General features: G+C 37.9%; 1 protein-coding gene across 3 annotated transcripts in view; it reads right to left on the bottom strand.

The window, feature by feature from the left end:
• The window catches only part of ST6GALNAC3 (ST6 N-acetylgalactosaminide alpha-2,6-sialyltransferase 3), a 550,540-nt gene that overhangs the window by 206,374 nt on the left and 329,385 nt on the right, over window positions 1–14,781 (bottom strand). For 2 of the 3 annotated variants that reach the window (XM_068538027.1, XM_068538029.1), the window contains exon 3: window positions 12,674–13,083. In XM_068538027.1, the coding sequence (XP_068394128.1) occupies window positions 12,674–13,083 (410 nt within the window). Of the gene's footprint in view, window positions 1–10,658; window positions 10,836–12,673; window positions 13,084–14,781 lie in introns of those variants that run through there. The other variant, XM_068538028.1, reaches the window with a different exon arrangement.

Raw genomic sequence — 14,781 nt, 5'->3', positions numbered from 1 at the left:
TATTCCTAAACTAAGCTGTCTTGTCAAATTAGTTTCATCCAGTGCATGCGTGCACGTGCCCTTGTGCAAATGTGTGTAATTTTAAACAAAAGAGAGGTCAGTACTGATATATTGATAAATTAAAAACATCCCTTCCATCTTTCCATTATTAAAATAGGTTCTTCCCTCTTTTTAGTGAATTTTTAATTTCCAGACTGTGTGTATTACAGAGGAGGCCTAATGTAGGTCACTACATGCCATGATGAATAATGGGAAAAAGGAAGTCAACTATCTCCCAATGCTTGTTAGCATGAAAACACAGCCCTGGATGCCTTATTATGCTTTTTGACTCTGAAGTCCTATGGGTCTGCCCGTGACTGCTGTGTGAACTCATTGTTCCTGCCAAATACATCAGCTGGGCTGGGAAGATTAATTCATTTTAACAGAGATGTGTCAACGTTGCTCCTGAAAAAGTGCTGAGATGCTATATTTGCAAAGACTGTCTTCAAAAAGAAAAAAAAAGAAAATACTGTTTTTAATACTGGGTTCTGTCTCTCAATCCAAGAATTTTTCTACTTTGCCTATTTTCTCTTGGTCCAGGTTTTCCTAAGGTTAGTACCTATTTATTCCAAGTTAGAAATAACTAGATATCTTTGTTTTCGGAGTCCAGGTAGAGTAACAGGACTTCTTTGGGTGAACTAGGCACGTGTCTGTGCGTCTTGGCTGGCGCTCGGGCTAGCACATCTTCCAGTTTTTGCTTTTGCCCCTCCCTCTCACTGTACTGCATTTGTTGAGGCAGTTTGCCTGCCTTGTGTCCCAACAGAGGGGATTCTCAGAGAGTTTCTAAATTCTCAGGGGGGAGGCTTGAAACCTCTTTCCACTCCAGAAAATACTAAGGGTTTGTAAACCTAAGGGATGTGAGCCAATTTAATCCCTAAAATCGATCACACAGAAGCACAAGAAACTTTCAAAATGGCCAAAGCTAAAACAGCGAAACCTGGGTTGCACTTAAAACCCACACCAGATGACAAAACCGACTCCAACGCAAGGCTGTGAGAAACAACACATCACTGATTTCTTTTTCTCTCTGTAGGACTGAGTGGGAATGGATGGAGCATGCAGGCAAAGATTAGCCATGTAGCCATCTTGATATTTACCAATCAGTTTCCCATTTTGACAGTGTCTTCTGAAACTGACTTTTGTGTACCCTGTTTCCTAAATGATCCTTAAAAGTAACTCCTTCCCTTCACATCCTCTGCACCTGAAGCAGTAACGTCTTGAAATATTGATCTATTTGCTGCTAGCTTTCATTAATTTCATCCATCCCTGAAGGCAGAGCCACATTTGTGCCTGCTAATGAAGACCTATTTAGGGGAGCTCAGGGCCCTTTATCAGCCCTGAATTAGCTTTGCAGTTTTAATGGGATTATTACTTAATTAAATAATGTGCCTGCATTGGCCAATGTATTTCTAAAGTGGGATGCAAGCTGCAACTGCCTACACGCCCATAGGTAAGCAGAACACCTCACACAGGCTTTGTTGCTTCTCCAAGAGAGTTAACATTCATTTTACATCTGTACATGGCCAGGCACATAATCACGTTCTGCAAATGTTGAATGCAGTACCATGTGCCACTGTCAGCCCTACAGCGCCTCTAGGGTATTTCAGTCTTAAAATGTATTAATGCAAATGTGGAAATGTCAGCAAGCTAGTATTATGTATGCACACCAATCAATCAAAGGGGGAAAAGAGATCCATTTTGGTCCAGATTATTTTGACTACGAGACCTTTAATTCCAAAGGTCTCTGGTTTGTTGAAGGTAGCTGTTTCCCAGAAAAATATTTGGTAAGTAAAAATATAAAGGTGACCACTGCCCAAATGATCTAGAATTCCAAAGAAAACTGAGCCCCAGAAGATGAACAGAGAAAGGGCAAGCAGTCTCTCTCTCTGTTCTCTCAGCCTTTCCCACCAGGTCACCGTTTCTAACTGACAAGCCAAATAATTTTAGTCAGTAACTGATAAGAAAGCAAATTAAATTTCATTTGGTTTGAAAAAGTATTCCAATATGCATATGAGTTGATCTAAACTCATTCTAAGAAATTTAACAAGGTACATTTTCTTTTATTACTTCATGTTTTCTCAATAAGGAATTCCTTAAGATAAAAATTAAAACCACTGGAAAAATGAAAAGATACCCGCCTTGAATGGAGGAGGGGCTAATATTTTTTAAAAATGATTTTGACAATTTGAAGAATCAAGTTGAGAGGCAAATTTTTCTTTGAAGAACTTAATTTAATCATTTTCCTATCATGAATAACTCTAACTACTAGGAACAATATTTTTTTAATTCTATAAATTCTACATCATAATGGTGATATAACTTCTCCATTAAAAACCGTCAACAGATGAATGGATAAAGAAGATGTGGCACATATATACAATGGAATATTACTCAGCCATAAAAAGGAATGAAACTGAGTTATTTGTAGTGAGGTAGATGGACCCAGAGACTGTCATACAGAGTGAAGTAAGTCAGAAAGAGAAAAACAAATACCGTTATGCTAACACATATATATGGAATCTAAAAAAAAAGGTCATGAAGAACCTAGGGGCAAGACGGGAATAAAGATGCAGACCTACTAGACAATGGACTTGAGGATATGGGGAGGGGGAAGGGTAAGCTGGGACAAAGTGAGAGAGTGGCATGGATATATATATACACTACCAAATGTAAAATAGATAGCTAGTGGGAAGCAGCCACATAGCACAGGGAGATCAGCTCAGTGGTTTGTAACCACCTAGAGGTGTGGGATAGGGAGGGTGGGAGGGAGGGAGATGCAAGAGAGAAGAGATATGGGGACATATGTATATGTATAACTGATTCACTTTGTTATAAAGCAGAAACTAACACACCATTGTAAAGCAATTATACTCCAATAAAGATGTTAAAAAAAAAAAAACCTGATGACAAAAATTAGCACTTGCCTCCAGGAAGTGCAGGCAAATCAACCAAAATAGTTTACACAAAAGTGAAATTATATGGACCTTGCTTTTTCCTCACCCTTTCATGCCTGCAGTGATGTATACCACTTAACTTCCTCCTATTTACTTAGGAGAAAAATATTTAAAACATTTGTTAGGATATAACCAACACACACTTTGTGAGCATGTACCTACACAAATGCTTGCATAAAACACCTTCTTTGATGCAAAATAATCTTAAAATGTTTACAGTAATCATATTCTGGTTGTGCTGTTATTTTTATTCTAAAAGTGTTGTGTGTATGCTGTGGGATAAAGCAGATGAGTATTTACATTGGTGTCTCTAGGACCTGTGATTGTCAGCATGGCAGAAAGAAGAACAGATGTAAGATAGATGAGGTAAGATAAAAACCTGGTAGACCTGAATTTGTATTGAAAGTTTCAGTTTGAACTCAAAACGATTTTATCTTTAAACAATATATACAGCATATTTTGTTTATATACTAGCTCTGTCCAATGAAAAGACCATGAAACAAAGACCAATCCAGTAGTAATGAGCACGTGTAGTGCCAAGATTATGCTCTCTTCAATACTAAAAAGACAAAAGTTCTTTGGAAAAAAAAGTCTGAATCCACGTTTGCATCAGGATATGTACAAGAAGAGCCTGAAACATCCTATAATACCAGGAAGCAAAGAAGATTTATAAGACTTTGTTTTACAAGACTACTAAAGACATGTCAAAAGGACTCAAATTCCAGTCTGAAGAGGTTCCCACAGCTCAAAATAGGACAGTTAAGCATAAGAACACAATTGGAATGAATTAAAATATTTCAAATATGTTTAAGTACATAAGTCAATATGTAAATACTGAAAATAATAAATTTACTGGTCACTTTTGGAGAATGATAGGGCATGAATGCCTTAAAACTAATAAAGAGGAGATTGGTTCAAGATGGCAGATCAGAAGGACATGCTATCACTCCCTCTTGTGAGAACACTGGAATCACACCTAACTGCTGAACAATCATCGACAGGAAGACACTGGAACTCACCAAAAAAGATACCCCACATCCAAAGACAAAGGAGAGGCCACAATGAGACAGTAGGAGGGGTGCAATCACCATAAAATCAAATCCCACAACTGCTGGGTGGGTGACTCACAAACTGGAGAACACTTATACCACAGAAGTCCACCCACTGGAGTGAAGGTTCAGAGCCCCATGTTAGGCCTCTGAACCTGGGGGTCCAGCAACAGGAGGAGGAATTCCTAGAGAATCAGACTTTGAAGGCTAACAGAATTTGATTGCAGGACTTCAACGGGACTGGGGGAAACAGAGACTCCACTCTTGGAGGGCACACACAAAGTAGTGTGCACATCAGGACCCAGGAGAAGGAGCAGTGACCCCATAGAGACTGAACCACACCTACCTGCTAGTGTTGGAGTGTCTCCTGCAGAGGCTGGGGGTGGCTCTGTCTCACCGTGGGGACAAGGACACTGGCAGCAGAGGTTCTGGTAAGTATTCCTTGGTGTGAGCACTCCCAGAGTCCACCATTAGCCCCACCAAAGAGGCCCGGTAGGCTCCAGTGTTGGGTTGCCTCAGGCCAAACAACGAACAGGGAGGGGACCCAGCCTCACCCATCTGCAGACAAGCAGATTAAAGTTTTACTGAGCTCTGCCCACCAGAGCAACAGCCAGCTCTGCCCACCACCAGTCCCTGCCATCAGGAAACTTGCACAAGCCTCTTAGATACACTCATTCACCAGAGGGCAGACAGCAGAAGCAAGAAGAACTACAATCCTGCAGCCTGTGGAACAAAAACCATATTCACAGAAAGACAGACAAGATGAAAAGGCAGAGGGCTATGTACCAGATGAAGAAACAAGATAAAACCCCAGAAAAATAACTAAATGAAGTGGAGAGAGGCAACCTTCCAGAAAAAGAATTCAGAATAATGATAGTGAAGATGATACAGGACTCAGAAAAAGAATGGAGGCAAAGATCGAGAAGATGCAAGAAATGTTTAACAAAGATCTAGAAGAATTAAAGAACAAATAAACAGAGATGAACAATACAACAACTGAAATGAAAAATACACTAGAAGGAATCAATAGCAGAATAACTGAGGCAGAAGAACGGATAAGTGACCTGGAAGACAGAATGGTGGAATTCACTGCCATGCAACAGAATAAAGAAAAAAGAAAGAAAAGAAATGAAGACAGCCTAAGAGACCTCTGGGACAACATTAAACGCAACAACATTCGCATTATAGAGGTCCCAGAAGGAGAAGAGAGAAAGGACCCGAGAAAATATTTGAAGAGATTATAGTCAAAAATTTCCCTAACATGGGAAAGGAAATAGCCACCCAAGTCCAGGAAGCACAGCGAGTCCCATACAGGATAAACCCAAGGAGAAACATGCCGAGACACATAGTAATTAAATTGGCAAAAATTAAAGGCAAAGAAAAATTATTGAAAGCAGCAAGGGAAAAATGACAAATAACATACAAGGGAACTCCCATAAAGTTAACAGCTGATTTCTCAGCAGAAACTCTACAAGCCAGAAGGGAGTGGCATGATATACTTAAAGTGATGAAAGGGAAGAACCTACAACCAAGATTACTCTACCCAGCAAAAATCTCATTCAGATTTGATGGAGAAATCAAAAGCTTTACAGACAAACAAAAGCTAAGAGAATTCAGCATCACCAAACTGGCTCTACAACAAATGCTAAAGGAACTTCTCTAAGTGGGAAACAACAGAAGAAAAGGACCTACAAAAACAAACCCAAAACAATTAAGAAAATGGTAAAAGGAACATACATATCGATAATCACCTTAAACGTGAATGGATTAAATGCTCCAACCAAAAGACACAGGCTTGCTGAATGGATACAAAAACAAGACCCATATATATGCTGTCTACAAGAGACTCACTTCAGACCTAGGGACACATACAGACTGAAAGTGAGGGGATAGAAAAAGATATTCCATGCAAATGGAAATCAAAAGAAAGCTGGAGTAGCAATACTCATATCAGATAAAATAGACTTTAAAATAAAGAATATTACAAGAGAAAAGGAAGGACACTACAGAATCATCAAGGGATCAATCCAAGAAGGAGATATAACAAGTATAAATATATATGCACCCAACATAGGAGCACCTCAATACATAAGGCAACTGCTAACAGCTATAAAAGAGGAAATTGACAGTAACACAATAATAGTGGCGGACTTTAACACCTCACTTACACCAATGGACAGATCATCCAAACAGAAAATTAATAAGGAAACACAAGTTTTAAATGACACAGTAGACCAGATAGATTTAATTGATATTTAAAGAACATTCCATCCAAAAACAGCAGACTACACTTTCTTCTCAAGTGCGCACGGAACATTCTCCAGGATAGATCACATCTTGGGTCACAAATCAAGGCTCAGTAAATTTAAGAAAATTGAAATCATATCAAACATCTTTTCTGACCACAACGCTATGAGATTAGAAGTCAATTACAGGGGAAAAAACGTAAAAAACTCAAACACATGGAGGCTAAACAATACATTACTAAATTACCAAGAGATCACTGAAGAAATCAAAGAGGAAATAAAAAAATACCTAGAGACAAATGACAATGAAAACACGACGACCCAAAACCTATGGGATGCAGCAAAAGCAGTTCTAAGAGGGAAGTTTATACCTATACAAGCCTACCTCAAGAAACAAGAAAAATCTCAAATAAACAATCTAACGTTACACCTAAAGGAAGCAGAGAAAGAAGAACAAAGAAAACCCAAAGTTAGCAGAAGGAAAGAAATCATAAAGATCAGAGCAGAAATAAATGAAATAGAAACAAAGAAAACAATAGCAAAGATCAATAAAACTATAAGTTGGTTCTTTGAGAAGATAAACAAAATTGATAAACCATTAGCCAGACTCATAAAGAAAAAGTGGGAGAGTACTCAAATCAATAAAATTAGAAATGAAAAAGAAGTTACAACAGACACCGCAGAAATACAAAGCATCCTAAGAGACTACTACAAGCAACTCTATGCCAATAAAATGGACAACCTGGAAGAAATGGACAAATTCGTAGAAAGGTATAACCTTCCAAAACTGAACCAGGAAGAAATAGAAAATATGAACAAACCAATCACAAGTAGTGAAATTGAAGCTGTGATTAAAAATCTTCCAACAAACAAAAGTCCAGGAACACATGGCTTCACAGGTGAATTCTATCAAACATTTAGAGAGGAGCTAACACCCCAAATTCATTCTATGAGGCCACCATCACCCTGATACCAAAACCAGACAAAGATACTACGAGAAAAGAAAATTACAGAAAAATATCACTGAGGAATATAGATACAAAAATCCTCAACAAAATACTAGCAAACAGAATCCAACAGCACATTAAAAGGGCCATACGCCGTGATCAAGTGGGATTTATCCCAGTGATGCAAGGATTCTTCAATATACGCAAATCAATCAATGTGATACACCATATTAACAAATTGAAGAATAAAAACCATATGATCATCTCAATAGATGCAGAAAAAGCTTTTGACAAAATTCAACACCCATTTATGATAAAAACTCTCCAGAAAATGGGCATAGAGGTGACCTACCTCAACATAATAAAGGCTATATACAGCAAATCCACAGCAAACATCATTCTCAATGGTGAAAAACTGAAAGCATTTTCTCTAAGATCAGGAACAAGACAAGGATATCCACTCTCACCACTATTATTCAACATACTTTTGGAAGTCCTAGCCATGGCAATCGGAGAAGAAAAAGAAATAAAAGGAATACAAATTGGAAAAGAAGAACTAAAACTGTCACTGTTTGCAGATGACATGATACTATACATAGAGAATCCTAAAGATGCCACCAGAAAACGACTAGAGCTAACCAATGAGTCTGGTAAAGTTGCAGGATACAAAATTAATGCACAGAAATTTCTTGCATTCCTATACACTAATGATGAAAAATCTGAAAGAGAAATTAAGGAAACACTCCCATTTACCATTGCAACAAAAAGAATAAAATACCTAGGAATAAACCTACCTAGGGAGACAAAAGACCTGTATGCAGAAAACTATAAGACACTGATGAAAGAAATTAAAGATGATACCAACAGATCAAGAGATATACCATCTTCTTGGATTGGAAGAATCAACATTGTGAAAATGACTATACTACGCAAAGCAATCTACAGATTCAATGCAATCCATATCAAATTACCAATGGCATTTTTTACAGAACTAGAACAAAAAATCTTAAAATTTGTATGGAGACACAAAAGACCCTGAATAGCCAAAGCAGTCTTGAGGGGAAAAAACGGACCTGGAGGAATCAGACTCCCTGACTTCAGACTATTCTACAAAGCTACAGTAATCAAGACAATATGGTACTGGCACAAAAACAGAAATATAGATCAATGGAAGAAGATAGAAAGCCCAGAGATAAACCCACGCACCTATGGTCAACTAATCTATGACAAAGGAGGCAAGGATATACAATGGAGAAAAGACAGCCTCTTCAATAAGTGGTGCTGGGAAAACTGGACAGCTACATGTAAAAGAATGAAATTAGAACACTCCCTAACACCATACACAGAAATAAACTCAAAATGGATTAGAGACCTAAATGTAAGACCGGACACTATAAAACTCTTAGAGGAAAACATAGGAAGAACACTCTTTGACATAAATCACAGCAAGGTCTTTTTTGATCCACCTCCTAGAGTAATGGAAATGAAAACAAAAATAAACAAATGGGACCTAATGAAACTTCAAAGCTTTTGCACAGCAAAGAAAACCATAAACAAGATGAAAAGACAACCCTCAAAATGGGAGAAAGTATTTGCAAACAAATCAACGGACAAAGGATTAATCTCCAGAATATATAAACAGCTCATGCAGCTCAATATTAAAAAAACAAACAAGCAAATCCAAAAATGGGCAGAAGACCTAAATAGACATTTCTCCAAAGAAGACAGCACATGAAAAGCTGCTCAACATCATTAATTATTAGAGAAATGCAAATCAAAACTACAATGAGGTATCACCTCCCACCAGTTAGAATGGGCATCATCAGAAAGTCTACAAATAACAAATGCTAGAGAGGGTGTGGAGAAAAGGGAACCCTCTTGCACTGTTGGTGGGAATGTAAATTGATACAACCACTATGCAGAACATTATGGAGGTTCCTTAAAAAACTAAAAATAGAGCTACCCTATGACCCAGCAATCCCACTACTGGGCATATACCCAGAGTAAACAATAATTCAAAAATACACATGCACCCCAATGTTCATTGCAGCACTATTACAATAGCCAGGTCATGGAAGCAACCTACATGCCCATCAACAGACGAATGAATAAAGAAGATGTGGTACATATACAATGGAATATTACTCAGCCATAAAAAGGAATGAAGTTGGGTCATTTGTAGAGACGTGGATGCATCTAGAGACTGTCATACAGAGTGAAGTAAGTCAGAAAGAGAAAAGCAAATATCGTATATTAACACATATATGTGGAATTTAGAAAAATGGTACAGATGAACCGGTTTGCAGAGCAGAAATTGAGACACAGATGTAGAGAACAAACATATGGACACCAAGGGGGGAAAGTGGCAGGGGGTGGGGGTGGTGTGATGAATTGGGAGATTGGGATTGACATGTATACACTGAAGTGTATAAAATGGATGACTAATAAGAACCTGCTGTATAAAAAAATAAATAAAATAAATTTCAAGAAAAAAAAATAACTAATAAAGAGAAAGAATTGGTACTGTCTTCTACCTCATGGTAACCAAATGCTTAATGAGACCAAGTTTCTCTTTATAAGGTATATCAGTTAATAAATGAAAAAGAAATGATGAAATATCACCATTCTGTAATCTCTAATGAACTATTCGATCTAGACAATGATCATTAATGAATGCTAACATAAAGAGACAGAAAACTTGACGGTCTTCATTCTGATAGAAGTATCTCCTAATAGTCTTTATAAATTTTTTTTAAAAATTAGACCCGAATCCAATAAATCCTCAATATAGAGATACCAAAGTAGAAGTATCATGGGGGTGCAATCAACACAATCTAGATTGTGGACAAATGACTAGGTTTTTTTCAATAATAAAGGGAGAGAGTGGGAGAGAAGAAGCCATGTGTTAAGAGAAATATAGGAGACGTATCAATTATTTGTAAAGCCCTTACGCTAATCCTGATTTGAACATGCACAGACCTTAACACTAATCCCGATTCAATTAACTGTTAAAAATATTAATGAGATCATTGGAGAAATTTGAAAACAGACTAAATATATATTGTTATTAAGAAAGTATGCTGATTTTTCTGTAGGACAATGGCATTGTGTTTATTTTTAAGAATCCTTATCTTTTAGAGATACATGCTGAAATATTTATGAATAAAATAATATGATGTCTGGCATTTGCTTCAAAATAATCCTTGGGGAGGGAGAAAGTGTACAGGGGTATAGATAGAACAAGATTGGCTATGAGTTAATAATTATTCAATCTGAGCTGTGGTATACAGCAGTTCATTACAGCATTAGTCTCCCTATAAGTCTGGCATTTTCCTTCGCAAAAAGCTAAAAAATATCCTTCTTTGAAATCTGGCAGTGAACATCAGGTCACTATGGGAAATCTTTAACAATAAAATCCACACAGCTAAATTTAGGGTACAGATTTAAATCACTGTGGAGATTGCTGCCCTTGAGGTCGTTTTGGTCGACCTTTTGTCATCCAACCAGATTTTACCAAAACCATCCGTTCTGCTCGTTTCTAGCATAGATGTCTTCTTTGGTCTGGTTGCAGTATTCAGTGAAGCACCAGACAGGATTAGACTTGGGGAAGAAAACAGCAAGAAAGCATCATAAAATCATTTTGACTTGTTTTTTCTACTTTTATTTTGGTAACTCTCCCAACTGAATGATACCTGCAAATTAATTTTACCGAGTGTGCTTCTTCCCACTATACAAACAGCTTTCCTCATCACAGCCAGTAGGAAAATGAATCTCCCAAAGCTATTCTCTTCCAGTGCTTGTTGTACAATCAACACATCTGTGACAGTGCTGTCTCACTGAAAGCTCACAGCAAAGCAAGCATGATATAAACACATGGGGACAGACAGCAAGCTGAGCTCTTCTCTGATACCCCAGAATTATTCTAGGGCTTATAGTTATGACTAGGGCATACCCTGAGGGCTAAATGTTACTAATGAAAAACCAAATATACCTAATTAACTGCACTGCTCTGGGCTAGTGAGAGACCAGAAATTTCCAAAGCCACTTGAGAATGGTCGTATTTATATAGAATGGTGCTACATGTGAGAGTATTTCTTTGAAGCACATACCTACTCCTTTTATCCCTAGTGCCTGTCTCTTTGGACTGTTTATGCTACACTGATTCAAATCCTAACACTGGGATTCTTCTTGCTAACGCTAAAGTGGAAGGGGCCACTATCATGGCTATTTGTCTTGCATTTCATTAGAAGCTATGCATTTTTGGTGCTCAGAAGTAGAAAACACTAAATTCCACCTACCTTATCAGTAGGAGAGTTGAGCCAGATAAGATTTTAAAATAATTATCAACATTTAAATTATACCCAGAGACATCAGAAACTCCCCTTCTCAAGCACACACTGCAATATAGTTGAAAGTTTAAATTTGATAATAAGGAAGAATAAAAGACAGATATTTTGAGGAAATCAGAATGTTAATATTGGAATTATAGTCAATGCTCAATTTATCCATGGTATTACACAAAAAGGCAAAATTCACAGTAATTCAAACTTTCAGCAATCAGTTTCAATATTTTCCTTCAGCAGTTCTTTATTAGAACTAGATATATGAACTAAGGTAAACTGATTTATAATTCTACTTCTCTCTCACATACTGGTTACCTTTCTAAAGAGGGAGAAAAAGTGGTGAGCAATAGTTATACGGGAGAAGAGGAGGAGGAAGAGGGAGCAAGGGGAGGAAGCAGGAAAAGTAAGGAGTAGGAGAAGAATAAGACAGGCAGGCGTTGGGAAAGGTGGTTTACAGAATGCTGCAGAAAACCGGATGTAATGAAAAAAATGCAAATTGGTTTTTAGATCATTGAGTGAACAGTATGTATATCTCATTTCTCTTCAAGAATCCACTGTTAATGATTTTAAGGAATGCATAATTTCAACATGGTATTCCGCTTAACATGTTAAATGCTAAGTTATGGTGTTCACGATCGTAGGACCTATTTGCAGGCAAGAAGCTATGCAACCTTATTAGAGAATCAATAGCTTGTTCTGTTTCATGCTCTCAGTAAATTTTTGCCACAGCTTCCAAAGGAGTTTAGGTCCTAAAGTTCTCTCACATTTCTATTTTAAAACAGAAATGTGTAGACTTCTTTCGGCTAAAATCCAATTTATTCAATAGCAAATTGAGCTAAATAAGAAGAAATCTAAAGATATCTTGGGGAAGCAGCCAGTGTTTTTTTGGAGCCTCAAGCCAATCAAAAGGGAGAGAACAGAAGGTGGGGTAGGTGGAATAAATGGGGCCTAGCTGCCGGCTCATCAAGTAATCATAATAGTCAAAAACATATAACAATCAGTTTGAAAAGTTACTCTGTTCATTTGATAGCTGGCAAAAGAACTCAGCAAAGATTTACCATAAAAGACAATAAGGCTGCTTCTCAGAGGACTCACCTGTCTTTCCCGGTTTCCTTCTTAAACACTCCATCACAGTAACTCATGCGCTTCTCTGTGGTCACGTAAATCTGGGCATTGGGATAGATGTCAACAGTCTTTTTCAACATGTTGTAAACAATGCCATTGCCGTCTTTCCTCATATTGCGGAAAGGGCCCCAAATAACATAAACAGTAGCATTTGCTTCCTTGAAAAAATAATCAGGGTTTTTCAGCAAAAGAGGAACGCTGGTATGGGATACAACTCGAATCATTGTCATGCGGCCAACATCTTCTTCATAGCCCTTGGTGGGGGCATTGTTCATTCTCCAAATGCAGGAAGACTGGTCTATCTCGTTCCCCACCTTCTGGCCAACCATCTGACCTGAGTTTGACACTATGGCACAAAGCTTACAGTCCAGTTGTAAAGGCTGAAAAACAAAAAGAGAAACAGGGCGGGGGGAGAAATGTGTAAATTAGTAAGTTCCATCTATCCAAACAAGTTTCTCTGGGAAAACAGAAAATCCAGATATTGTGCATAACTGCTGAGTGTGGGAATACCTCTGAAATATATTTATACCAAACCAACAGTAGTTGTGTTGCACTTTAATTTATTATTTAATTATGCCTGTCTATTAGACGGTAAACTCAGTAACAGCAGAATCCATGTGTCTTCTTCATTTTAACCCCACTCCCCAGAAGTCCCTGGAATACTATAGTAGCTCAATATATAGTGGTTAAGTCAGGAAATGAAAGCAATTTAATTTAGATAATTAAGATAATTTATTAATTAAGATAATTTATTAGGACCCTGAACTTAATATTAGGGAAGAAATGGACTTTTCCAATTCATCTAGAATTACTGATTTAGTTGAAAAGAGAAAAGCAATCCAGAAGAAACATATCAACATACCAACAGGTTCAATCTAGGTGGGCAAATTGAGTAGCAAAGAGACTCAGAAAAGTCACCAGGATAATTATCACACACCTGTCAATGGTAGGGACTCAAAGTAGTTATTTGACTAACTACTAACTACTATGTACTATGTTCTAGGGGTTGGGGATTCAGCTGTGAAAATTTTAAACAAATATCCCTGCCCTCACAGAGCTTACATACAAGTGAGGGAAGAAAGGCAACAGACAAATCTGCACAGTATATGTTAGATGGAGGTAAGTGCTAAATAGGGAAAATTAAAGCAAGGAAGGAGGTAAGGATGTATCTATGTGAATGTATGTGTGTGTGTTGGTGGAGTGACCAGAAAAGGCCTCAGGAAAAAATTATATTTGAGGAAAGACTTGAGTGAAGTAAAAGGGCTGACCATGGGATTTTGAAAAAAAAAAAAAAGGCATTCCTGCAAAGCAAAAGCAAAAGTCACTGCAAATACCCCAGGGTAGGAGAGGAACAATAGGGAGGGCAATGTAGCCTGGCAGAGCATTGAAAATAGCGAGTGAGTACTGGGGCAAGAGAGGTGGCAGGGGAGCCATCACTTAGGGCCTTTTACTTAAGAGCCACTGAGGGCTCTGGGCAGGGGAATGACTGATCCAAATCACATTGTAACAGCTTTGGCTGCTGTGTGGAAAACTGACACAAGGAAGGCAGGGGTAGAAACTGTGAGAACAGGATGCTGCCATAATCCCAGCAAGAGAGGATGATGGCTTGGACCAGGTTGGGTAGCAGAGGAGGTGGTAAGAAGCTGGTCACATGCTGGATATTTTCTGAAGGTAGGGCTTGCTGGGTTGACCAGTAGATGAAAGGTGAGATCTGAGAGAGAGAAAGGAGTCGAGGATAACTTCAGATATTTAGCCTAAGCAATTGGAAGCCTGGAGCTGCCTTTAACTGAGAAGGAGAAGGCTTCAGGAGAAACAGACTTGGGGAGGAAGCAGGAGCTCATTTCCAGACCTGTTAGATTTAAGGTGACTTGAACATAGACTCCTGCAGCAAATGTTGTAACAAAACTACTCAAGCAGCTTTTGTTTATCTTCCTGATTATTAAAGTAATATGGGCTTGCTGTGGAAAACTTGAAAAATATAAAAAGAATTAAAACTCTCCATATTTCCACCACTCAACAACTGCTACAATGTTTTGTAGTATTTTCTTCCTTCTAGACATGTTGAGAAATACCATTTA

This window comes from Eschrichtius robustus, chromosome 3, assembly GCF_028021215.1.
Source record: "Eschrichtius robustus isolate mEscRob2 chromosome 3, mEscRob2.pri, whole genome shotgun sequence".
Lineage (NCBI taxonomy): Eukaryota > Metazoa > Chordata > Mammalia > Artiodactyla > Eschrichtiidae > Eschrichtius > Eschrichtius robustus.
This window is presented reverse-complemented; position numbering and strand designations above follow the sequence as displayed.